Raw genomic sequence first — 27,419 nt, 5'->3', positions numbered from 1 at the left:
AATGTGTAACGTTATGCTGATCCATATTACAGAAAGACCCTTTATCCAGAACCCCCAAGGTGTCACATACCTGTTTCATCACTATGACTGAGCAAATTAAGCAGGTAAGGGTATTATTATTATCCGTGCCTCCCAATAGGTTGATAATCAGTATTGGTGTTCAGCGAAATTTTCCATCTGGTTTCACGTATTAATGGAGCCCATAGTCTCCAATGGGTGAGAAAAATTTGTTGCGCGTCAAAAAAAAAAAGTTATTACAGACTTCAATGCATTTGAATTTATACTGTTTCGCAAATTTTCAGGGAAGCAAAACAGGTTCGCTATCACTAATCCGAATGCTTTTAGGCATAACCTTTAAAGAACACACTAATAAAACCGATACAGGTATAGGACCTATTATCAAAAATGCTCGGGAACCTGGGAGTTTCCCGGATAAGGGGTCTTCCCATAATATGGATCTTCATACCTTGTCTACTAAAAAAACCAACATTAAATAAACCCAATTTGCTTGATTTGCCTCCAATAAGGATTAATTATATCTTAGTTGGGATCAAGTACAAGGTACTGTTTTATTTCTACAGAGAATTGGTAAACAGTGTTTAAAAATTTGGATTATTTGATTAATATGGACTCCCCATAATTCAGTGCTTTCTAGACAGTGGGTTTCCGGGTAACGGAAATAACGATTACGGTCGACTCCCATACAGAAAAAAAGGCTTTTCAAGATATTTGAAATAAAGGGAGCAAGCATCCTGTAAACTTCTGGTATATGGCATTGGTTGCATTTTTGTTAGAAACCCAGGCCATTGTGGTTTTTATTTTTTTTATTATATAGGATAGAAGCGAGTTAAGATGTAAGCAATTTTAATCTCTGGTGGTGCCTAAAGAATGCACCTTTTTATATGTCAGATTAAGCTTTCTCTTTTACACGCTTTTCACGTATCTCTCCGAACAGGCCTGTTTCAAGAGACTGCCTGCTCTGTTTATAGTAAGGCTGCAATTTGTGATAAAACGACATGCCTTTGAATTACTGATGTAAACACTGCCCCATTTTCCCTTAAAAAAAAATTGTTTAGTGGGAGCACTTACCGGACACCAGATTCAAACGTGCTGCACAGCTAGCCGCCATCCCATGCGGTCAAAGGGCTTCTGATGAAGTGGCAGGACGCCACGAAACGCGTTAAGCGGGCAGCCAGGGTGAACTGCTGCTGTAACCTGTTTTTACATGCCTACTGAATAAAAAAATTTTCTATTTTTAATACTTTTACTGGACTCTCACGGTGCTCCGCTGTTTTTTCCCATTTTCCCTTGTAATAGGCATGTTCCTGAATTACCCTACCTATTCTTTCATGCAAAACAATAGCTGCCTTGCGCGCAACAACAAACGAAAACCTCTTTCTGATGCTGCCATCTTTTGATTGCAAACAAATGCAAAGCCAAGACTCCTAATTACATTCCCACCCTGTTCCAGTTTGAGTGGTTGATAACACAAGCTAAAGGCAGGCTTTTAAGTGGTCTACAGAGTATATTAAAAGCAAGATTTTCATTGCATCAGTGTTTGGTTTATGAAAGCTGAGCATTTTAGAAGGGATAAGCCCTATAATTCTAGCGCAAATGAGAATGTGATTATCCGCAACTAATACCGTGACCTAAACTTGAGAATTTGAGGCATACTCCATTTCTATTTGAACATTATAACCTCTAGTGTGAACTGTCCCATAGCCTGTCTGGTTAATTCTTTTAGATTGTAAGCTCTTTTGGGCAGGGCCTTAATCACCTTTTGTATTGGTTACTGGTCACTATGTATGTAATTCTGTATGTTCTTTGTAGAAGCACATTTATTTTACTGCGCTGTGGAATGCGTTGGCGCTCTTAAAAGTACTTTAATAATTTTATGTGCTTGTTTTAGCAAAGCCTTGGTATAATGTAGTGGACTTGAAGGTCCATCCTTAGCCCATGAAATAAGCACAGTTAGAGGAACATATTGGGGTATCAAGCCATAGTTCCAAGAATATCTGAGACTAAAAATATATTAATTCAAAATCTTCCCTTACATTCAGGTGTAGCGAGGAGAACATATGGGCTTTCTTCCTGAAAAATATACCTACATACTGTACAGCTTCCTTGACTCTTGTGTTTGTCAGTCTGTACCATTGACCCTATCTTTGCTTGGGCTTTAATTCTGTCATTAATGTGAGCTGTGCAGTGGTTTAAGTCTATTGATCTGGTTTCTTTCAGCTTCTACAAGAGCCCTGAAGGTGGACACAAATGAACCGAAAACATTTATAATGCCTCAAGGTGATAAAGTGGTTTTGGAATGTAAATTTTCGTTAGATCCACAGGACACAGGAACCTTAGATATTGAGTGGTCATTGGTGGCATCAGATACCCAACAAACTGATCAGCAGGTATGTTTTGAGCTGTATTTGCAGACTAGTGGTTTTAGATTCTTTTCTCACTCCTCTACAGACTTCTGTGGCCTTAGTGGTTAACAGACTGAATTTTGACTTTCATTTTATGTATCTATGAAATATGACTTAAAGGGATACTGTCATGGGAAAAATGTTTTTTCAAAATACATCAGTTAATAGTGCTGCTCCAGCAGAATTCTACACTGAAATCCATTTCTCAAAAGAGCAAACAGATTTTTTTAGATTTAAAATCTGACATGGGGCTAGACATATTGTCAGTTTCCCAGCTGCCCCCAGTCATGTGCTCTGATAAACTTGAGTCACTCTTTACTGCTGTACTGCAAGTTGGAGTGATATCACCCCCTCCCCCCAGCAGCCTAACAACAGACAAATGGGAAGGTAACCAGATAGCAGCTCCCTAACCCAAGATGACAGGTCCCTGGTAGATCTAAGAACAGCACTCTATAGTAAAATCTAGGAGGAACAACAGCCTGCCAGAAAGCAGTTCCATCCTAAAGTGTTGGCTCTTTCTGAAAGCACATGACCAGACATAATGGCCTGAGATGGCGCCTACACACCAATATTCCAACTAAAAAAATACACTTGCTGGTTCAGCAATGAAATTATTTATGGTAAAATTATTTGCAGTTTAAACGGTGAATTTAGAAATAAAAGCAACATCATAAAAATAATGACAAAATCCCTTTAAATAAGTTAGGAAGAAGAGCAAACCAAGGTTGGCAGTTCTGCACTTTTCATTCTGAGCATAAAGCTGGCTTGTATTCAGAACCAAAAGTGCTGTAGCATAGTACCGGGCCAGAAGGAGTGTTGTGGTGAACATTTAAAAAGTTAACTTATAGAAACAGATTTTATTGTTTGTAAGAATAGTCAATGCAAAGGCATTGTGTTTAACATTTTTAAAGGGGAACAAAAAACTTACATGAAAGTTACGGTGGCCATGCATGGGCTGATAAGAGCTGCCGAAAGTCGGCAGTTTAATGACCAATGTATGGGGTCCGCCGATGGGCTTCCCTGACCGATGTCTGGCCAAAAATCTGCCGGACCGTGTCGGTTCGTTGATGCAGTCTTCGCCCTTCATTCTGGCCTTGTGATCTGATAGTTGGGACCCTAGGGTCCACGATCGGATCAGCCTCTCAAAGTTGAGGCATATTGGTGTAAGATTTGTTTGGCCATGTATGGCTGCCTATAGTTTCACTGGAGAGCCACCACCCCTAACAAAACCGCACTAGCTTGCCCCCTCAATAATGTGTCACCTTACACCTTTAGGGTCAGGACACACAGGCAGATTCAGGGCAACTAATTTCCCCCGAACTGCCTCCCCTGCCTTCCCGCCGGCTAAAATGTAAATCGCAGGTAGGATGGCACTTGGCGCAATTCGTTTTCCGAATTCAATTTACATTTTAGCTGCAGGGGAGGCAGTTCAGGGAGATTAGTCGCCTCGAAGAAGAGGAGATTTGTCGTCGGGCGACTAACCTCCCTGAATCTGCCTGTGTACCCTGACCCTAGTATAGTGGTGCAGCAGGGTTCACGGGTTCCATCTCAAGCCGCTTAGTGACACATATGTTGGTCACTTTTCTATTCTGCAATTAGAACACTGTTTTTCACCTCCATTCAGCGGACGGTTGGAAATTTTCCATTGCTACAAATAATCCTTGATCTTCCAAGATAGCAGATCTGTTGAAACATACCCTCAGCTTTGCAACACTCGCCCCGACGGTTGGGCAGTTTGGTCAGAGTTCAACTAAATCTGGAAAAGTGTGGCCAGTATTAAATAACTCACTAGTCTAATTCGCCAGTTTTGACCATAAAGAATGCACCCGTGCCAATGCAATGGATTCGGGTGCAGGTAAGTAAGGGGTACTGTCTGATTCAGCCCTGTCTGGCATTAGCCTAAATGGGCTACAAAGGCTCTGTGTTCTTTATTAACAGGATACTTTTTTGTTTGCAGATAATTACTTTCGCTGGAGACCAAACATATACAATGTATGCAGAGCTGAAAGATAGAGTACATTTTGTCTCCAATGACCCCAAGACCGGAGATGCGACCATAGAAATCATTAACTTAAAGCAATCTGACAGTGGAACATACCAGTGCAAAGTAAAAAAAGTTCCAGGTGTGGGGAGCCGGAGGTTGACAGTGTCCGTTTTGGGTAAGCATCTGAAAATCTTAAAAATTATTTTCTGGAAACAAAATGGCCCGTTATATGGATCATGGTTCGTCGCCTGCCATAAGAACATGTGATTTTTTTGATCATTTGTTGCAGTTCAACTTGTTTTTGACACTTCCCAATGATGGAGAGTGGCAAGCGGTTTGATCACCTATGTGCTGTATCCCCTAGAGTTAAAATTTGGCCTCCCAGTGGCTACTGACTGTAAAGCTGATTTCTGGCAGTGTTGTCAGCTTCTGTTGCCATTTTAAAAGGGAACTATCACTAAAATGAAAATTTAAAATAAGCGTCATCCTACTGAAACAAGACTTTCTAAATACAATCCATTAAATATTCTGTAGCGTTTCTGAAATAATAAAGTTTATCTTCACAATTCCTCTCTCAGCATCTGTTTCTCTTCATTCTCTCTTCATGCAGGAGTTGGTTATCAGATTTTCATTGACAGTCCAATATATCTTATAGGGGATCTCCTTTTGCCTAGAACATGTGTTAGAGCTCACTCTGTTAAAACCACCAGACATCATGTCTCTCTACATGCAAATTGGTGCAAAAGGCAGTTATTTTGTTAGATTTTGCTTGTACTGGAAGTGAGCTTTAACTAATCTGTTAGGATAGTAGCCCCCTATAAGATATATGGGATAATTCATCTGACTGCTGCATGAAGACAGAATGAAGAGAAACAGATGCTGAGAGAGGAATAGTGAATATAAACTTGATTATTTTAGAAACGGTGCAGAATTTTTTGTATTTAGAAAGTTTCTTATTTCAGTATGAGGAAGCTTGTATCACATTTTCATTTTTGCTATAGTTCCCCTTTAATGTGATGCCCATAGCACAGGTAGAAACAATTCTGCCCTCTTTGTGGACAGTTTAGTAACCAAGAGAAGCTGTGCACTCTCATAATAGTTCAGCAGAGAGAGACACCAATGGAAGACTTTCTCATATTATACTCATTATACAGACATTAGGGTAAATATTGTTTGTTAGCAATGGAGAACTAGCGGAGACATTCTTTGAACCAGTACTTGTACGGTTGTTACTGTGCAGAATTAATGTGTTTGAGACATGACTGACTTTTATGATTGGTTTAAACCATAAAGTCATAAAGTTCAGCTGGATTACTGACAGATCTCTGCCTTTATGCCCATAAAATAGTTTACTGCATCTCCGCCATTAGTACAGAAGAGAAACAGGTTGTCAAAACAAATTAGCTGTGCCCTGAGAGAACCTCTGGAACATGAGTTTCTCCTCAACTCAAAACCTAACAGACTGCAGCTGGTGAAAGGGAGGGGTTTGTTTATACAGAGGCTTCTTAGTAGGCTAATGATTTGTTTTGATTGTGCTCCTGAGATCAGGAAGTAGAGTGCAAATTTACTTTCAGTTTCAGCCCTCTTTAGTGCAAAAAATAAAACATTAGCTGAACTAATGTTAAATATAGGCATGTACTGGACCAAACTGTGTCTTATATTACTGTTGCTAATTAATCTTTGCTCTGTATTGATTTGCATACTATATATGCCATACTATATATTCTTTCTATTTAGACCAGAAGAGTGCAATATGAGATTGTTCCATAGATTTGGATCTAATCGGGTCATACAAAAAATCTTGCACTAGACATTTTTTTGTACGAAGTACATAAATGCTAATAATATAATAATAATGACGGCTTATAATGTCCTCATTGTGTGCCCTTGTCTCCAGTTAAACCAGCAAAAACGAGGTGCTTTGTTGAAGGCACCCAGGAAATTGGGAGAGATCTCAGCTTGAAATGTGAATCCAAAGATGGGACCCCACCCCTTACATACTCATGGCAGAGGCTCAGTGGACAAGGCAAGAATACTCCAGCTATAACACCAGGTATTTACATTGCACATTACGTTTTTTTTTTTTTTCTATGCCTCCGTCCAAGTCTGACTTCAACTACTGAGACCTTGAGGACTAGTGTATCTGATAGTGATGCTTTTCATGACATTTTAATCATTTAAAGTTGCCTGAAATGATTGGTAATCATTTACCTCTAATTTATTTTTGTTGTTAGTAAAAAAAACTTTTTTTTTGGTAAAGCACCCCAGTGCTATAACTTAACCACACATCGTCGTTCCCCCCCCCAGTTAATGCCTGGGCTAGCGTTAATGGGGCGGGTCACCTTTAAAGGAACAGTAACATCGTAAAATGTATTTGTTTTAAGTAATACAAATATAATGCAGTGTTGTCCTGCACTGGTAAAACTGGTGTGTTTGCTTCAGAAACACTACTATTGTTTATATAAATAAGCTGCTGTGTAGCAGTGGAGGCTGCCATTCAAAGGAGAAAAGGCTTAGGTTACACAGCAGATAAACTCTGTAGAACATAATGGTGTTATCTGTTATCCATTATTTAACATTTGTTTGACATATAGCCTTTTTCAATGTCTGCCATTATTACACAGCAGTTTGTGTATATGAACTATAGTAGTGTTTCTGAAGCAAACACGGCAGTTTTACCAGTACAGAGCAACAGTACATTATATTTCATTACTTTAAAAACACTTTTATTTTTTGTTGTTTCTGTTCCTTTAAGTTGACATTTAGTATGTTCTAGAATGGGCAATTGTAAGAAACTTTTCAGTTCAAATCCCATCTAAAAAAAGCTCTGTAAGGCTGCGATTGTTATTGCTACTTTTTATTACTCATATTTTTATTCAGGCCCTCTCCTATTCATATTCCAGTCTCTTATTCAAATCAATGCATGGTTGCTAGGGTAATTTCGACCCTAGCAACCAGATGTCTGAAATGTGAAACTGGAGAGCTGCTGAATAAAAAGCTAAATAACTCAAGAGCCACAAATAGTAAAAAAATGAAAACCAATTACAAATTGTCTCAGAATATCACTCTCTACATCATACTAAAAGTTAACTCAAAGGTGAACAGCCCTAAGGGCTAGTAGACTTTAAAGGAGAACTATACCCCTCAAACAATGTTGCTCTATAAAAAGATATTGCATAAATCAGCTCATATGTAAAACCTGCTTCATGTAAATAAATTATTTTCATCTTTTTTAGTAGTATGTGCCTTTGGCTGATCATAAATCGAAAATTGGCATTTTAAAAAATAAGGACAGTAACCCTGGGATCGTATAATTCACGGTGCACACAAAATACCAGACTAACTTTACGGGTTAGGTCACATGAGCCAATTAACAGACAGTTCTGTCTATTGCTTCTACACTTCTTCCTGTTACAGTTAGAGCTGTAGTATTTCTGGTCAGGTGATCTCTGAGGCAGAGAACAAAGAAGGATCGGCACACAGGCATTCAAATTTGCAGTGTTACCTGCTCGTTTAAGGTGACCCCGAAACGTTGCAGTCCGCACATTAAACGAGCAGGTAACACTGCAAATTTGAATGCCTGTGTGCTGATCCTTCTTTGTTCTCTAGCATAAGGGAGGCTGCCGGATCCTCTGGGATTGAGCACCGGGCTGATCTGGTGAAGGGTGTGCGTCGGTTCTCTCTACCTTGGTGAGATCTCTGAGGCAGCACACAGACCATCACAAAATGGTGGTTCAAGGCACAAGATGTAAAAGGACAATATCTGTTGCTCAAGTATAAATACGTGATAGGATGAAAAACGGTCAATCTGGTTTGCCCACTCTTTACTTTTTCTTTTATCAGTGCTGTGAAATTTTCAGTGTTGTAATATTTGCCTTTGTTTTGTGTAGATGCAACAACTGGATTTGTGCCGATAAAAAATGCATCTCAGGAATACAGCGGCACCTACAGGTGTTTATCTCACAACAGAGTCGGAAGTGACGAGTGTCTCCTCATACTTAATGTTGCTCCCCGTGAGTATCGCTGCTTTTCTTACACTGGTCTCATGTTGGGCTTGTAGTAAAGCTGCATTCCGTTGTCATTCAATATTTAAAGGGATACTGTAGACCACCTTTTTCCTGCTTGAGTGGTTCTCGGTACAAGAGAATATTTATGCTGACATATTTGTGTGTAAAGCATATGAGCGAACATGGTGATTTATTTGCTAAAGCAATGGCATACCAGCAATTTAAGTCCACGGGAATGGCTGCTAACCCTCACAACTTCCTACACCGCTCCTAAGCAGAGCCAAGACTGATTAGAGAACATATTCTGTACAACATCATTTATTTCTCTCTCTTGTCCATAACAGCGTCAAATGTGGCTGGAAAAATTGCCGGTGCCGTTATTGGAACATTGCTTGGTCTTATACTTCTGGCCCTCATCATATTTTGCTGCTGCAGAAAGCAAAAAGAGAAGAAATATGAGAAAGAAGTACAGCATGAGATCAGGTAATACTAAAGCCTTGTCCCAAAGCTTTGATGAAGTATTGCTATCCTATTGACCCCCCCTCCCCTTTTTTTCCCCCAAGTAATTTTGTTAAACGAATTGTTCAGAATAAAAATAAAAACCGGGTAAATAGATAGATAAAAATGTTTCTAATATAGTTAGTTAGCCAAAAATGTAATGTATAAAGGCTGGAGTGACTGGAGATCTCACGTAAAAGCCAGAACACTACTTCCTGCTTTGCAGCTCTGTTGGTTTCCACTGATTGGTTACCAGGCAGTAACCAATCAGAGACTTGAGGGGGTGGGCACATGGGTCATAACGGTTTGCTTTTGAATCTGACCTTCATACTGAGGATCAATTGCAAACGCACAGTGAAAAGCTATGTCTTGTGTGCCCCCCTTAAAGGAGAACTAAATCATAACTAAAGAAGTAGCTAGAAATATTGTACATTATGTTTTGGGCTTTTGTACAAGCCCAAGGCAACCACAGCCCTTTATCAGTAAAGATCTGTGTCTCCAAAGATGCCCCAGTAGCTCCTCATCTTCTTTTCTACTGATTCACTGCACATGCTCTGTGCTGCTGTCACTTACTGTGCTTAGGGACCCACTCACAATATACAGTACACAGACTATAAATGTCACAATATAAGGCTTATTAGTAATTAATACAGGTTATTACTACATGGCAGCACAGAAACCAGTTCAATTAGCATCTGAATTTAATAATCATCCCTGTAGCATCAGCTTATATTACAGACTAACCTCATTTTCTGCTGGATAATTAGTGATGACCCCTAAGCTTAGCTTCTCAACAGCTGCTCAGAGCCCACTGAGCATGTGAGTGTCACAGACACTTTCCAAGATGGTGACCCCCTGTGACAAGTTTGAAGTCCTGGATCATTGCTGCTATTGACAAGCTGAAACTTTAGGCTGGTGCAATAAGTTCAGTATATAAAATATGGCATTTTTACCCATATTCATTTTTAGGCTTCAGGTCTCCTTTAAAGTCACTGACTAACTCAGAGCCAGAGAGCTGAAAAGCAGGAAGTAATGTTCTGGCTATTATGTTAGACATCCAGTCACTCCAGCCTTTATACATTACATTTTTGCCTAACTAACTATATTAGTAAAATTTTTTTATTTTGCATAGCCAATCTATTTGCCCAGTTTTTATTTTAACGCTGAACTGTTCTTTTAAGGCTGCATCTCTGTGTATTTGAAAATTCCTCTAGTCCAATTCTTGCAGCAGTTGGTTGGTACTTGTACCAGACGGCTTATTCATTCTTGTATATGCACAAACACACCCGTATAGTGTGCTTTAAAGGTCAACTTATGTATTGTAAACACAGAGTAAAGTGAAATGTTTAAGTTTGATGCATTCTTTATTCTATGTTTCCATCATAAATGTTAGTGTTGCACACCTTGACTATTACAGAGGGTATATTTTTCTTCTAAGTGCATGTATTTTAATACAGGTATGGGATCCGTTATCTGGAAACCCGCGATCTCCGAATTACAGAAAGGCTGTCTCCCATAGGCTCCTTTTTATGGAAATAATCCAAATTTTTAAGAATGATTTCCCTTTTCTCTGTAATAATAAAACAGTAGCTTGTACTTGATCCCAATTAAGATATAATTAATCCTTATTGGAAGCAAAACCAGTCTATTGGGTTTATTTAATGTTTACATGATTTTCTAATAGACTTAGAAGATCCTAATTACGGAAAGATCATTTATCTGGAAAACACCAGATCCTGAGCATTCTGGATAACCAGTCCCATACCTGTACCAACAAACTGACTTGCAGTCGGTCCTAAATCGTTCTGGTGGGTGAATTTGCTTTTGATCCATTGACCCCGGTGTGCTGTTAGCTATGCTGTGAAACGCCAGTCCCTAAACTCAAGGCAACATGTATGTCTGCTCATCTATCCAAGGTCAGCCAGAAAACTGTCATTAGTACAGGTATGGGATCCATTATCCGGGAACCAGTTATCCAGAAAGCTCCAAAATCCAGAATGGCCATCTTTCATAGACTGCATGTAATCCAAATAATCCAAATTTTTAAAAATGATTTCCTTTTTCTCTAATAATAAAACAGTAGCTTGTGCTTGATCCAAACTAAGATATAATTCTTATTGGAAGCAAAACCAGCCTATTGGGTTTATTTAATGATTACATGATTTTCTAGTAGACTTCAGGCATGAAGATCCAAATTACGGAAAGATACATTATCCAGAAAACCCCTGGTCCCAAGCATTCTGCATAACAGGTCCCATACCTATACTTGAAGCCATTGCAGTCACTGTGTAGTGTTTATTGTGATACCTTTTTATTTTTCATCCTCTGTTGGTTAATTTAGTTTTGTTTATACCATTCCTGAAGAAAGGACCTAAGTTGCCCCAAAAACTAACATTTTCTGGTTTGGATCGGTGGCTCACACAATACAACACTCTGCTACTAGCAGTTATTTGCAACATGCTGTAATACAGGGGTTGCACATCACTTTGTATATCTGTCTTCATCGGATGGGATGGAAATTAGATCACTGTAGTCCAATTGAGCACCTGTAGTCTAAATTCAGCCTTTATGGGGATGTTTATTGCCCCTAGAGTGTCCCAGGGCTTTGTTTTATATTTTATTAAATCCATCGGCAAGGGATGTGTGTGTTGTAGAAATCTGTCGGTGTAAGCAGTACTTTGCATAGCATGTTTTCCCTCTGTCCCTTTTACCACTATAACTGCCATAGTAAATACTTTCAGGTTCTCGGTAAATGAATGTGTACTCTGTTGCACGAGGACACCACAGCTGGCAGAAAGGGACACCTTTTTATTGCCGTCATTTTTCTTTTTTTTCTTTTACCCACCTCAAATTTATTTGTGTTTAAAGGAGACATATAGGATAAAAACAAAACAAAAAAAAAACAGATTTTGTAGGCAATTATGATTAATATATGATGTTGCTTTTACATGGTGATAAAAATTAATATTATCTTTAAAAACAGTCTTTATTGGAGCTCCCTATAGATGTTCACTGGTCACGGTTTCAAATGAGGGGTGGGCGTGTCCTAACGGTCCCTGCCAGAAGCCCAGTAGGAGGGGGGCAGCCAATCACAGCCCTGCAGTCACATAAGCAAAGACATGCTTCAGTTCCCGATCAGGTCCTGCTAGCTGCTGATTGGTTCCTGTCCTATAGTGCAGTGAGCTGAGTGCCTCCGGCTCCCCTGCACAGCCTGGGAATTCAGGGAGCAGGAAGTGGAAGAGAAGGGGGAGGGATTATTAGGGTTTTTTGCAGAAATATTCAACAAATCCGCCTGAAACACTACTTTTCTGAGCAAAAATCTAAATGAGTATAACACACTGGTACGTTCTTATTTTTTTTACTCAAAATGTCTCCTTTAAAGGAGAAGGAGAGGTTAAAACTAAGCCTTATCAGAAAGGTCTATATAAATACACCAGTAAACCCTCAAAGTAATACTGCTCTGAGTCCTCTGTCAAAAGTCCCAACTGAAGGCCCAAGGGCTGAATTTGGAGATATAAAAATTTTTTGCCGCATTTACTGCTCGAGCTTCTTCACATTTTACTGTGTAACAGCTATAGGCGCGCACTGCCTATATACATGCACCCCTTGCCATAGAAAATGTATATGTTTACTGAGAATGAGGTTTTTAAAATATCTGTATTGATTATAACGAAAGGCAATACTTTAATAAAATCTGTCTCTTAAATTTCCATTTAGCCATAGAAAGAACATTTGTACTTGCCTCAGTTTGGTAATCCGACGCACACAATTGCATATCGTGTATCTCCTTTTCCCTGGGCTCCATTTACATCCCATTGTGATACTGTACAGCAGACAGGCATTTGCTATGGAAATTGTCTCTTAATTTCCATTATCTACCTCTCTTCATGCATGTTGCCTCTTCCATATTTTGCTGTGTGATCAAAGCTAAGTAAGCTTAATTGTCTGAAATATTATCCCCAATGGTACAATGTAACTAGCAAATGGTAGCACAGTATATATATATATATATAATACACAAAAGCCATGAATATCCTGTAAATTATATCCTTATAAACGGTGAGTTCTGATGTCATTTCTGTCACATGACTCATTGAAATTTGTGTATTATAATAAATAAAGTACCCCCAGTTGTAAAATATGAGGATATTAGAAGTTACCTCGGAGTTCCATGACTTGTATAAAAACATTGTCTACAGAGGAAATTCTAATTTTTGTTTCCTTTTTGTCTTACAGAGAGGACGTTGCTCCGCCCAAAAGCCGCAATTCCACCGCTCGCAGTTATATCGGGAGTAATCACTCTTCTCTTGGCTCTCTGTCTCCCTCGAACATGGAAGGCTACTCCAAAGCTCAGTACAATAAAATACCCAATGAAGAGTTTGAGCGCCCCCCAAGCCAAGCACCAAACTCCGTTCCTTCCAAGGTAGCCGGTCCAAATTTAAGTAGAATGGGAGCCATCGCTGTCATGATCCCAGCACAAAACAAAGATGGCTCAGTTGTGTAAATGGGCAGCAGGGATGGATGAGTATTTCTGTTTTGCACAGTTTCACATTTTGTTCCCCTTTGTTTCCTGCCTCTTCACCTTCTCAGTGTGTGTAGTGTTAGGGCAAGTTTGCCTTGGTTTGTTTTTGCTGCTGCAGGCTGTGGTTGCCTGGCTGAGCAAGTAGTGAATATGCGTGTTTTGTTTATGAGGATCATTTTTCCTTTATTGGTTTTTTAAAAAGTTGGAAACCAGTATCGGTTCCTCCTTAGATAAGGCAAAATAAATAAGCTCGAGTACAGATGGTTAGTGTTGTGGCACTTATGATTTATATCTGTGCAGGAATTTCATAATGAATTGTGGGGCCTTGTTCAGCAGCCCACACCCCTTTTGCAGGAATCCCCAACCCTTTCTCTGAAGCCCCCTGATTTGATGGGACCTGTGACAGAAGTCCTTTCCTCCCCAAAGACGACCCTGCTGCTCTTAAAGGAGAACTAAAGCCTAACTAAAGAAGTAGCTAGAAATGTTGTACATCATGTTTTGGGCTTCTGTACCAGCCCAAGGCAACCACAGCCGTTTAGCAGTAAAGATCTGTGTCTCCAAAGATGCCCCAGTAGCTCCCCATCTTCTTTTCTGCTGATTCACTGCACATGCTCTGTGCTGCTGTCACTTACTGAGCTTTGGGACCCACTCACAATATAAAGTACACATAGAATAGAAATGTCACAATATAAGGCTGATTAATAATTAATACAGATAATTACTACATGGCAGCACCGAAACCAGTGCAATTAGCATCAGAATTTAATAATCATCCCTGTAGCATCAGCTTATATTACAGACAAACATTTTTTCTGCTTGATAATTTGTGACGACCCCTAAGTTTAGCTTCTCAACAGCTGCTCAGAGCCCACTGAGCATTTCCAAGATGGTGACCCCGTGACAAATTTGAAGCTGAAGCTGAAACTTTAGGCTGGTGCAGTATATAAAATATGGCATTTTTAGCCACATTGATTTTTAGGGTTTAGTTCTCCTTTAAATGTGGTGGAGAGTCACAACAGGGATGTCCCAACTTAAGCCTTCCAGCTCCTAGCATGCTGGTATCAATACTGTAATCTTGTGTACATTTGTGTAACCTTTTGTTGGCAAAAGGAAAGGTAGCAGTGGTTTGTTTGTACAAGCAAAGCTTCTCTTCCACAGCATTGCATGAATTTTCTTGTATTTCATATCAGAAGTGCAGGAAAGGGGACTGGTAATTAAGTCCTGTTGGAGCTTTAATGAAAAGGAATCCACACCGGATTCATATATATAAAGAGGAGGGTGGTTTCTCCTCCTAGCAGTTTTCGTGGTAAGTCCTACGTGCCCACTCACATTAACAGCACAATGTCATTTATTCTGTTTGTGTCTTTTGGCAAGGCCGCAATACTAATATAGTAACGACAGCCCTGGACATTGCGTAGTCTCGTCTTATGAAGCCAGTGATCACTTTTAAAGGGCAACTATCCTGAAAATGAAAATTTAATATAAGCTTCCTCATACTGAAATAAGAAACTTTCTAAATACAATAATTAAAAAAAAAAACCTGCCATTGTTTCTGAAATAAGCTTATATTTACTGTTCCTTTCTCAGGATCTGTTTCTCTTCATTCTGCCTTCATTCAGGAATCTGCCTTCATTCTTATAGGCTCCCTTTCCTAGCAGAATAATCAGTGCTCACTCAAATAACTATTCCAGTACAAACAAAATAACTGCCTTTTAAATAATTCTGCATGTAGAGAGACATGATGTGTGGTGATTTTAATAGAGTGATCTCTAATACATCTTCTGGGCAAAAGGAGCCCCCCTATAAGATATATTGGATCGAACTGTCGATGAATATCTGACACCCAACTTTTGAATGAAGACAAAGAGAGGAATAGTGAAAATAAACTTGATTATTTCAGAAACGGAACAGAATTTTTAATTGAGTGTACTTAGAAAGTTTCTTATTTCGGTATCCTGAAGCTAATATTACATTTTCTTTTTCGCGACCGTTCCCCCTTTGAGTTAAGGTGAGTTGGACAGTTGCTGCAAAGTTAACTCTCACCCTTAAAGTCCCAGAGGTGAATCCGTTGAGCTGAATGGTGCCAGACATACACTTGAGATATGGCTCAAGGTCCCTACTCTGCTACACTCTCACTGGTTCAGTGACTAAGAATTAGGTCTAATCCGCTTGTAATTTACAATAAATTTATCTGGAACGTCTGTTACCCCCACCTGCCAACCTACAGCCTGGCCACCACATGGACCAGCAACTTCCACCAAGACTGTTACCAATAGCCGAAACCACTTTAGGTACTGGGCTCTTTCTACATAAGTCTCTGTGCTGTGATTTAGGGACAAGCAACCAACACCAACTCTTCCTGCACAACTTTCTCTTCTGGTTCCTTTTTATTTCCCCTGAACTGTGCCTTTGAATACAAAACTTTTCACAGGAATGTAAACGTACCACCAAGGCCGTGCCTACTCTTTTCTATCCAAGGTGCTTTAACACGAAGGCACAGTCTTCCGGAAAAAAGTCTTCTGCTCTTCCTTGCTTCAAGGCTACTAGCTTTCTTGGGGACCCAGCCTCATATCCAGGTCAAAGTAAGATGAACGTTGCATTCTCGTGGTTAAATTAATCAGACAAGTGCTTTCCTGGCCCAAGGTGTTGCCTGAATATGATGGCAGTTTCTTGCTAGGTTTCTCCATTCCTTCAGCTTGGCATAACCAGAAAGTAACTGAATAAGAAATGCCGCCATTGTAATATTGTTCTGAAAGCATGATGTTGTTTTGTAAAGCCTGTTTATAATATTTATAGTTGGGGTACAACCAGTTTTTATATATATATATATATCACTACATACCTAATCTAGTAGCTACATTGCGGTCTCAATGTTCAGTTGTAAAGTAATTACCTTCCTAGTGTTGAGTGAGACAATATTTGGGAGTCCGTTTATTAGTTATGTATTTTTGTTATGAGTGGAACAGATGTGTATGGCTTGTAAAACATGTGTTTTTCTATGTTACGATTGGAATGAGTTGAATTGCATGCGCTTTGCATTGGGGATGAAGGATTTGGATAGGTGTTAGTGCTTGGCGCACATCAGCAGCAGCACCCAATGCTAACACCTATTGAAAATGAATTTGACGCATCTGTCTCATGTAAATGTCCTATTTCTGACAGCTCTGTTAAATAGGAAACTTGGTCTTTTCCAGTTGACCTGCTTGCTGACTTTCCAAAGCAAATCTGTAAATAAGAAATGATTTACCCTATAGTAATTGTGATTATTTGCATAGTGATTACACCAAAAATTCCACATCTCTTACTGTACAGACTCCCATTACCCATCAGCCCAGTTAGCGACCAAAGCCAGTGACCGGGTTCTTTATAGGGTTCTCTCCAGTACCCCCGGATGCATCTGAGTAACAGAAGTGTCTGTTTTATTGTCATACATCTATTCTAAGGGCTTTCAGACTTGTATATTTTTTGTAGTTTTTTTTTTTTTTGTGAAATTTTTCTGTACTTTTTAAAATAAATATAATTGGTGAAATCCAAACTGATCTGTTTCGGCTTTTTGTCTTGCAATTTGTTTTATTCTCCTTGCGGCTTTATATCGGTGTCCCCCTAACCTTATACTGTCCCTCCCTCCATCTGCTTTGCACACTCATCTCTTGCCTTTCCATTAATCCATAATCAATAATCATTTTCAAGGAAAATTATACCCTTTTTTTGTAAGCAGAATCCATGTTTGTTTTTTTATAATGACAAACATTGACTCAAACGTGGGCTACTTGCAACCCTCCCAGCACATACTGACCTTAAATGTAGCCCACCCATGGCTTAGCCAACTGCATTTACAGCAGTTACTGAAAGCAGATATACTGGGGTGGTATCTGTAATCCAGAAAGCTCCAAATTATGGAATGCCCGTCTCCCATAGACTCCATTTTATCCAAGTAATCCAAAATTTTAAAAATGATTTCCTTTTTCTCTGTACAGGTATGGGACATGTTATCCAGAATGCTCGGGACCTGGGGGTTTTCCGGATAACTGATCTTTCCATAATTTTCATACCTTAAGAAAACCGTGTAAACATTAAATAAACCCAATAGGCTGGTTTTGCTTCCAATAAGGATTAATTATATCTTAGTTGGGATCAAGTACAAGCTACTGTTTTATTATTACAGAAAAAAGGAAATAATTTTTTAAAAATTTGGAATATTTGAATGAGTTTATGGGAGATGGCCTTTCCGTAATTCGGAACTTTCTGGATAATGAGTTTCCAGATAACGGATCCCATACCACTACCTTGGACTTGATCCAAACTAAGATATAATTAATCCTTATTGGAAGCAAAACCAGCCTATTGGGTTTATTTATTGTTTCCGTGATTTTCTAGTAGACTTAAGGTATGAAGATCCAATTTACGGAAAGATCAGTTATCCGGAAAACCCCAGGTCCTGAGCATTCTGGATAACCGGTCCCATACCTGTACTGTGAACAGTCATTTATGTTATTGGTGGAAAATAAATGGATTTCACAGCAAATAAAAAGGGTATAATGTTCCATTCAATCCTCATTTGTAGCACAGACATTCCTAATGAAAGGTGCGTCATTAGATTTGTTCTCTTCATCGTATCTATAGGAATTTTTAACTTCGGGCCATTCTCCATTATGGCTGCAGTCACAGCTAACACTGAATTCTTCCAACAGTACTTGATTGAAATGCAGATGAGCACTTAAAGGACCACTATATCTTAATTTTCCTTTTTCCTCATCAAAGTCTAGGTCATGAGTGTTAAGTATATTTTGAATTTAAGTTATTTCCATAGGCTGATGGCACACCCTTCAACATATTGAAAACCCCAAACTGCAGCTGGCACCTCTGCTGAACTGAATGGTCACCTTTGCCTTCCCTAAGCAGCTGTTGCCACAGCCTCCTCATCATCAATCTCACAGGATTTCTTTTTCTAGAATCCCTTTATAAGAGGCCAGTAGAGAGCATGGCTTAAAGGAAAACTATACCCCCCAAACAATGTAGGTCTCTATAAAAAGATATTGCATAAAACAGCTCATATGTAAAATCCTGCTTCATGTAAATAAACCATTTTCATAATAATATACTTTTCTAGTAGTATGTGCCATTGGGTAATCATAAATAGAAAATTGCCATTTTAAAAAATAAGGGCCGCCCCCTGAGATCGTAAGATTCACTGTACTCACAAACATACCAACAAACTATACATGTAAGGTCACATGAGCCAATTAACAGACAGAGTTGTGCCTTTTGCTTCCACACTTCTTCCTGTTACAGTTAGAGTTGTAGTATTTCTGGTCAGGTGATCTCTGAGGCAGCACACAGACCATCACCAAATGGTGGCTCAAGGCAAGAGATGTAAAAGGGCAATATTTACTTAAATATATATTCCAGTTTGGTGAGATTCTTTAATATGCCACTTAATATAATATGAACTATTTGTTGCTTAAGTGTTCATTTTGGGGGTATAGTTTTCCTTTTAGACTCAATAGAGCCATTAATGGTATTTTTATAGCAGACACAACTCGGTAGGTTCTAGTATGACTTGTAATAGACATATTTTGGTATAAGCTCCTCCCGGTTCTGGTATAAGCTCCTCCCAGTTCTAGTTTAGCTTCTATGGCTACTCCACAGTTCTAATTAACTACTTTCCAAGCATAATTGGTCAAGAGTTATATAGCTGATTATGTTACGTAGAGGAGAGCTACAGTATGTACCGCTATTGAGGAATGGATGGGGTATACATTAAAGCAGGCATGTCCAAAGTCAGGCCCGGGGGCCCAATGCGGCCTGTTTTCAAATTTACACCGGGCCTCAGCCTGGTTACACTTTGCTCTCACACACTTCTTTAGGGCTGAAGGTGTCAATAGACAGACTGACGTGCCAGTACAGTAAACTAAAGAAGTATGGCGTCTCTATGTGCCACTACGTGTCTATTACTAACACCTTCAGCACACAGGCAGCAGTATAGACCAAGTAGCAGATCATTTCACTAATGTGCCCAAATATTACTGCTACGCTATTCCTTGTTTAAATGATGTTAATGGTTCAAAGAGTCAGGCTGAATGATCGGCCCCCACACATTTTCATCTCACCAAATCTGGTTCTTGTTGCAAAAAGTTTGGACATCCCTGCATTAAAGGTATACTGTCATGGGGGAAAAATGTTTTTTTTTATTTTTTTATTTTTTCAAAACTCATCAGTTAATAGTGCTGTTACAGCAGAATACTGCACTGAAATCCGTTTATATTTAATTTTGAAATCTGACATGGGGCTAGACATATTGTCCGTTTCCCAGCTGCCCCCAGTCATGTGCTCTGATAAACTTCAGTCTCTCTTTACTGTTGCACTGCAAGTTGGAGTGATATCACCCCTCCCTTCCCCCCCAGCAGCCTAACAACAGAACAATGGGAAGGTAACGAGATAGCAGCTCCCTAACACAAGATAACAGCTGCCTGGTAGATCTAAAAACAGCACTCAATAGAAAAATCCAGGTCCCACCGCGACACATTCAGTTCATTGAGTAGGCGAAACAACAGCCTGCCAGAAAGCAGTTCCATCTTAAAGTGCTGGCTCTTTCTGAAAGCACATGACCAGGCAGAATGACTGCACCTTCACACCAATATTACAACTAAAAATAAATACACTTGCTGGTTCAGGAATGGAATCTTATATTGTAGAGTGAATTATTTGTAGTGTAAACAGTGTAATTTAGAAAATAAAAACTACATCATAAAAATCATGGCAAAATCCCATGACTGCCAGATGGCCAATCACAATTCTTCACTCTAGAGAACGGGTTGATGAACTGGCTTCTTGTTGAGGTGGAATCCTATGATGGCACCATGTTGAATGTCAAATTCCAAATATAAGCACAAACATCCATTTCCTGTGGGAAAATTCATCAAGGTGGAGCGGTGGCCCAGGTGATCCTTCCCCAGGCCCTCCGCTCGGGGGGGGGGGGACTTTAATCCGTATAGGGAAATGAAAGGTATAGGGCACTCTGGAACCCATATGCAGATCAGACCAAAAATATTTGTTGAAAGAATATTTATTTAAATAGTCATTTCAAGCCTTACACATTTTGTGTCCATCTGAAGCATAATTATAAGCTAACCATGTTGAACATCACCAAGCTCTTTTTGTACACTTATTCCACAACTCGTTTAATGAGTTGAACTTGGTTCATTTCATTGATTACATGGGCTGTCCCAGAATCCCCTGACAGGCAAAGGTAGAGGATCAGACACAATTTTGCCTTACTATACACACGTGTCTCTATGTAAAGGCAGCTCTGCTTCCATCCTATCCATTTAACAAGCCACATTACATGTTAGCAGCAAAGGTGACGTGTTTTGTTGCGCAGGGCAGATGCCTTACCTTTGTCTTCTGGACATTCTAATGTACAGTTGGTTATAACCCAACCCACATTGTGTCTATCACATTGGTTGGTATGTTACATCGTCCTGTAGATCAGTCCTGAATGATTTCTGTGGCCCTGCAGAATCTGCAAGAGAAGCCAAGTAAATAACTTAGACAAATACAAGAGTCCTCTATCAATATATTTAAGACAGAGACATTTTGTGCATACAGCCAGGGCCGCCATCAGAAATCGCAGGGCCCCATACAACAAAATTTCCTGGGCCCCATGGGCTGCGCCCACCAAAAGCCCCACCTACAGGTCCACCACACAGTAAAGAAAAAAAAAAGAAAATTGGTGGCCAGGGCCCCCCTTAAACATCCATGTAAAAAAACTTGACCCCCCCCCCAGAAGTTTAATAAAAATTTGGTGCTCAGGGCCCGACCACACAACAGGGACCACAAAGGGTTATCTTTAGGGGGGCCCTGCCATGTTACACTTACTTCATTAGTGAGGCCCACCTGCTGTCAGTGAGCTGCCAAGTACAGAAGGGGAGCACAGGTGGCTGCATCTTCTTCCAGTGACAGCATTTTCTTCCCTTATTGGTCACAGAATTTCAAGACCTGGTAAAGCTGCATGGTGATTGGATGAGCTGGAGGAGAAGGTCAAACCTCAGCTATCCAATCCCTGAGCAGCTCAACCGGGACTTAAACTCAGTGACCAATAAGGGGAAGTATTGGACAGAAGATACCTCCCCTTGTGCTCCCGCCCTGCCTTCCCGAAGTCAGCAGCTCTCAGAAAGCAGGGGGCCAGCTAATCAAGTAAGTGTGGCGTGGCAGAGCCCCCCTTACCATCAGGGCCCCCTACAACTCTCCCCCCTGTCCCCCACGTGATGGCTGCCCTGCATACAGCTACTAAAAAATGCCTTACCCTTTAAACAAAACAGGGATTGTTTGTCCATATATTGCAATATATTTAAGCTGGCCAACTACGTCAGAGTCATCCCATATCTGGCCAGTCCTACGCTTTCATCTGATTCATTAAGAATTCTATTGCTTCACTAGACATTTTAAAAGGGACTAAGTTTTACCTGCAACTTACTTGCTGCTTTCAAAGTAAAACTCCCAAACTTGCACCCCCGCCTAATGGTTTTAAAAACTAGTGGTGAGCACAACTTTCCCTTGTTTGTTATAGTTATACAGGAGCAGTGACCAGCTCCATGTTGTAGCTCCCACCCTTCCCAGCTATAGTCAGGTGATCCCACTGGTGTCTAATAAAAGGGCAGCCAAGTTTGGGAGTTTTACTTTGAAAGCAGCTAGTAAGTTGCAGGTAAAACTTAGTCCCTTTCTAAAATGTATAATGAAGCAATTGAATTCTTAATGAATCAGATGAAAATTGAGCATAGGACTGGCCAGATATGGGATGACTTTGACGTAGTTGGCCAGCTTAAATATATTGCAATATATGGACAAACAATCCCTGTTTTGTTTAAAGGGTAAGGCATTTTTTTGTAGCAGTATGCACAAAATGTCTCTGTCTTAAATATATTGATAATGGGTTGATTGCGGAGGACTCTTGTATTTGTCTAGATGTTTTGTGTGATCACAGCCTCATTGCACCCCCGCCTAATGGTAATGCAAGTAAATAACTTCAACATGTCTCTCCCCTGCACGACCTGCAGGAGATCATAGTGTTGATGGCCGCACCAATTGCTTGGGGTATGGCCAGCTTCATTTCTTATTGTTGTGCTTATTAGACTTCCCAATCCGCCTCTTTTCAGTAGTTGTCAGGGGTCACTGACCCTGGCGACTAGACACAAAAAAAGGCAGAAGGAAATATGAATGGAATATGCCCACAAAACCAAGAATACTCATTCTTCATATTTTTATCACTTAACTTTATGATCAGGACATATTCTATTCATATTTCCTTCTGTCTGGTTGCTATGGTAATTAAACCATAACAACCAAACAGCAGTTTAAATGTCTGACAGCTGCATATATATATATATATATATATATATATATATATATATATATATATATATATATATATATATATATATATATATATATATATATAGAGCATAATGCTGTATACAACATACTAAAAGTTAATTTAAAGGAAACTATCTCTTTAGTTAAATCAGTTAATGTATGTATGATTAGTGTCTGTTTTCACCCATAAGGTAGCTATACAGGAATGGGATCTGTTATCCAGAATGCGCGAGACCTGGGGGTTTCCAGATAATAGATCTTTACGTAATTTGGATCTTTATACCTTAAGTCTACTAGAAAATCATGTAAACATTAAATAAACCCAATAGGCTGTTTTTGCTTCCAATAAGAATTAATTATATCTTAGTTTGAATCAAGTACAAGATACTGTTTTATTAGTACAGAGAAAAAAGAAATCATTTCAAAAATTTGGAAAAAATTGAGATTATGGGAGACAGTCATTCCGTAATCCGGAGACCGGGTTTCTGGACCGGTCTCCGGATTACTGGACAGGTCCCGTACCTGTACTAGCATGTGATCAGCAAGTGAACAGTAGTAATCAATAGCTTATTAACATGGACAATAAAACGCTGCATTTTCCCTGTATTTTGCAGTAGACATTGTGGCTTGTTCCATCTCATCGCTCAGCAGGGAAGTATAAGAGCTAAGCGGGTGCTACATGGGTCTATGCTTCATGCCATTAATCAGAGTGAGAAGGAATTCGGTTGCTAATTAACCCAATCATAACGATTGTACAGTAAGTTCCTCGCTCAGACACAGAGCCAGATGCCAGTCAAGTCTCCTCTGCTACAGACAAGGAGGTGCCATTCATACCATTCATAAGCCTGGGAGCCCTTATTATATGCCGTATCCTATTCCTCAGCCACTTTAATCTCTTTAGCTGCTGCACATGAAGCCTCTCAATTTGCTTGTTTGAAATAGATTTGAGACATTTACTGGAAATTCTGCCGGGATTGTTCAGTAAACATGAAAGGGAAAATACATGCGGCTTATTGGTTACCCCACAGCTACTTGTGGCTCACTGATTACTGTTTGGCAATAGTCACTGATGCAGAACGTTAATCACCTGACCCATGTTATTCACCTGACCCATGAATGGGCCCCGGGTTGACAGTAAGGTGAACAGAGGGGCAGTTCCCAGGGAATCTCTCTTAAAGGGAAACTATCTCAAAAATGTAATATAAGCTTCAGAATACTGAAATAAGAAACTTTACACTCAATTAAAAATTCTGTACCATTTCTGAAATAATCAAGTTTATCTTCACTATTCCCCTCTCTGCCTCTGTTTCTTCTCATTCTGTCTTAACTCAGCAGTTGGGTGTCAGATATTCATTGACAGTTAGATCCAATATATCTTATAGGGGGCTCCTTTTGCCTAGAAGATATATCAGAGCTCTCTCTATTAAAATCGCCAGACATTATGTCTCTCTACATGCAGAATTTGTGTACTGGAATAGTTATTTGAGTGAGCTCTAATACATCTTCTAGGAAAGGGAGCCCCTCTATAAGATAAATTGGATTATTCATCTGACACCCAACTGCTGCATGAAGACAGAATGAAATGAAACAAATGCGGAGAGAGGAATAGTGAATTATTTCAGAAACAATTCAGATTTTTAATTGATTGTATTTAGAATGTTTCTTATTTCAGTATGAGGAATTTTATATAAAATTTTCATTTTCGCGATAATTCCCCTTTAAGGTAGCTATGCATGCATAGATAAGGTTACGCCCCTTGCTATCAATGACTGTTTGGGCAACTGGGAGGTGGAAAGCCCCGTATTTGGTCAGTCCTCTCTGGAAAGGGCTGTGCCCCTGCAGAGTAGTGCACTTATTTGCCTCCATATTAATAAACACAAGCTCCATGGCTTAACAGTTCCTGCCATTTACCAAGAAAAGGATTTTTGTCCTGAGGCACCCAAATAATCTGTGAAAGCCTTTTTCTTACTAAACCTGGCGCAATTTCTTATTTATTTCAGCAATGCAAGTGATAGAACAGATATCGCCAATGAGAATTTTGTGCTTTAAAATGCAGATACCGAAGGCTTAACAGGCAACAAATATTGAATTAAAATTCTACCTCCATCTAGGTTATACTGTATATTGTGTTATATTTCAGACAAATGTGGACGTTCCAGAAAATGAACTGATGTTAGTGGTCAGTGAGATTTATGCCTAAAGTCTGAATATAAGTCTTAGGGCAGAGACACACGTGGAGATTAGTTGCCTGTAGACAAATCGCCTCTTCTTCAGGCGACTAAACTCCCCGAAATGCCTTCCGCCGGCTAGAATCAAAATCGCTGGCGGGATGGCACTCAGCACTTTGTTTTCGGAAGTTTCCTCGTGAGGCAACTTCGGGGGACTTCAGAAAACGAAGCACTCTGGGCCAATTGGAGCTGATCAAATTTAGCCCACAGGCCTACCATCAGATCATAGTGGTACCTACAAAGTCTCTTTGGGAGAGCGCCACATCAATACATTGGCTGTCCTCTTTCTGGCAGATATCTGTTGGGGAGGGACCATACATGGCCAAATAAGTTATCAACTTGGCCTGAAGGGGATGAATTAGCATCTTGAGTCTGCCCATATACAGCCAACTGAGCTGTGGAGCTAAATGCCTGGTACTAGCAGTCTGAAACTGTCAGTGCTTCAGAAACCACTAAAAGTAGTAATGAATGCAAATTGCTCTTTATAAGTTTAAAGGAGAAGGAAAAGCTAAAATGAAGTAAACTTTATCAGAAAGGTCTATATAAATACACCAGTAAACCCTCAAAGTAATGCTCCTCTGAGTCCTCTGTCAAAAAAACACCACATTTCTTTCCTTCTATTGTGTACACATGGGCTTCCGTATCAGACTTCCTGTTTTCATCATAAACCTCCAGGGCTAGGGCTTGAGCATGCTCAGTTTGCTCCTCTCTCCCTTTCCCCCTCCTCTCCTTCCTGCTGTAATCTGAGCCCAGAGCTATGAGACTCAGGCAGGAAGTGATGTCACACCAAGCTAATATGGCAGCTGTATCCTAAACAATCAGAGAGAGCTTCTAGAGCTATTTACTCAGGTATGGTAAAGCCTTATACAGAATTAATATAGTCTAATAGCTTGTGGCTAATCTATTGTCTATAAACTGCTTCAGTAGTTTTTTCCTCTTTTAAATCAATTCTAGTTTTTGAGGTTTAGATCTCATTTCAGTGTTGGACTGGGGTAGCTGAAAAACAAAACCAAGGGCCCACCACCCCAGCAGTCTCCGCTGTAAGATGTAAGGGGCAGGGTGATGGTGTTTTGGTTGGGCAGGGGGCAGCAGTGATGTCAAAGGTGGGCCTTGGGGTGGATATTTGTCTGGGTTTTAGATCAGGCAATATTGTCTGGTTAAAACCAGACAGGTGCCAATGCTAACAGTGGCCGGAAGCCCCATGGTGTCCTTATGTACACATTATATGTGTCAGTTACTGTTTTTTTGAGGGTTAAACACATAACCTGGTCAGTAAGAGAGGGAGAGTTCAATAAAGGAAGCATCTTGGCGGATAACCAGTATGGCAGCCCATGGAATTGCTTTTTTCCCTAAGGCTCAGTCCATTCACTGGGGATTTAGTGAAATCCAGGCAGTTCCATGTGCACCAGGAAATACGTTGGCTTCATAAAGATGCTGATTGGGTATCAAAAGGGGACTGGATCCAAGCAGTACAAATCAGCAAAAATTTTAGATTTTTAAGTTTTTTTTTTTAACTTTAGAACTAACTGTCTTTATTTCTTGCTTTATTTAAGTATCATGGCTTAACAGCGGTTTAGACATCGGGGGAGACCTCCGTCATGAGCTGTGCTGGGATGAAAGTGCCTCGTTGACCTTGGTCCAAAATAACACTAAAGTGACATTTATTATGGCAAAAATTCATCTGACAATCCTTCTTCCTGGACATTTTGCAGTGCATTTCTGTTTTTTTTCTTATCTGCATTTTCCATTTAAAAAAAGAAATTGAATTCCTTCCTCTCGGAAATAGATGAACATATGTTTTACCCATTGGACTGGAAGGAACATTTCTGCCCAACCCAGAGGAACTGGAGGTTAGATGGGCAGGACCTGCTATAGGCATATAAAAATAATGTTTGGTCATGGTCTGGAAACGCAAATGGATTTCAGGAAGAAATATATTGACATTATTTGCTATAAAGAAACATTGTTGAGATTGATGCAAGTCCATGAAGGAGGGTGACAGCAAAGCCCATCTAAAGCCTCTCCAACGCATTCAAGGGGGAAAAAATCCTTCCTGACCCCAAGACGGCAATGAGACCAGTACCTGGATCAAAGAACTATTTTAGTCACCCTGTATTTTTTTCCCTTTCTAAAAAAAACATCCCTTTCTAAAAAAAACATCCCTTTCTTGAAGCTATCTAATGTATCTGCCAGTTCAACTGATTTAAAGAGTTCCAAGCTCTTACACTTAACAAACCCTTACAGTGGAAACCTCTTATTTTTTAATCGGAATGGATGCCCCTGTGTCTAATGGAAGGACCTACTGGTAAATAAAGCTTTATAGAGATTATTATATGGACCCTTTATATATTAGGGATGCACTGAATCCACTATTTGGGATTGGGC

The 27,419-nt window shown here is 39.8% G+C and overlaps 1 protein-coding gene across 2 annotated transcripts in view; it reads left to right on the top strand.

The window, feature by feature from the left end:
* cxadr.L (CXADR, Ig-like cell adhesion molecule L homeolog) overlaps positions 1-27,162 on the top strand; it is a 36,277-nt gene extending 9,115 nt beyond the window's left edge. Inside the window, exons 2-8 of one of the 2 annotated variants that reach the window (XM_041581619.1) lie at positions 2,239-2,408; positions 4,381-4,582; positions 6,305-6,460; positions 8,298-8,420; positions 8,759-8,897; positions 13,149-13,335; positions 26,588-27,162. In XM_041581619.1, the coding sequence (XP_041437553.1) occupies positions 2,239-2,408; positions 4,381-4,582; positions 6,305-6,460; positions 8,298-8,420; positions 8,759-8,897; positions 13,149-13,335; positions 26,588-26,611 (1,001 nt within the window). In that variant the 3' untranslated portion in view covers positions 26,612-27,162. Of the gene's footprint in view, positions 1-2,238; positions 2,409-4,380; positions 4,583-6,304; positions 6,461-8,297; positions 8,421-8,758; positions 8,898-13,148; positions 13,694-26,587 lie in introns of those variants that run through there. The other variant, XM_018244670.2, reaches the window with a different exon arrangement.
* The last annotated feature ends 257 nt before the right edge of the window (positions 27,163-27,419 follow it).

The sequence above is a fragment of the Xenopus laevis genome, chromosome 2L (assembly GCF_017654675.1).
Source record: "Xenopus laevis strain J_2021 chromosome 2L, Xenopus_laevis_v10.1, whole genome shotgun sequence".
NCBI lineage: Eukaryota > Metazoa > Chordata > Amphibia > Anura > Pipidae > Xenopus > Xenopus laevis.
This window is presented reverse-complemented; position numbering and strand designations above follow the sequence as displayed.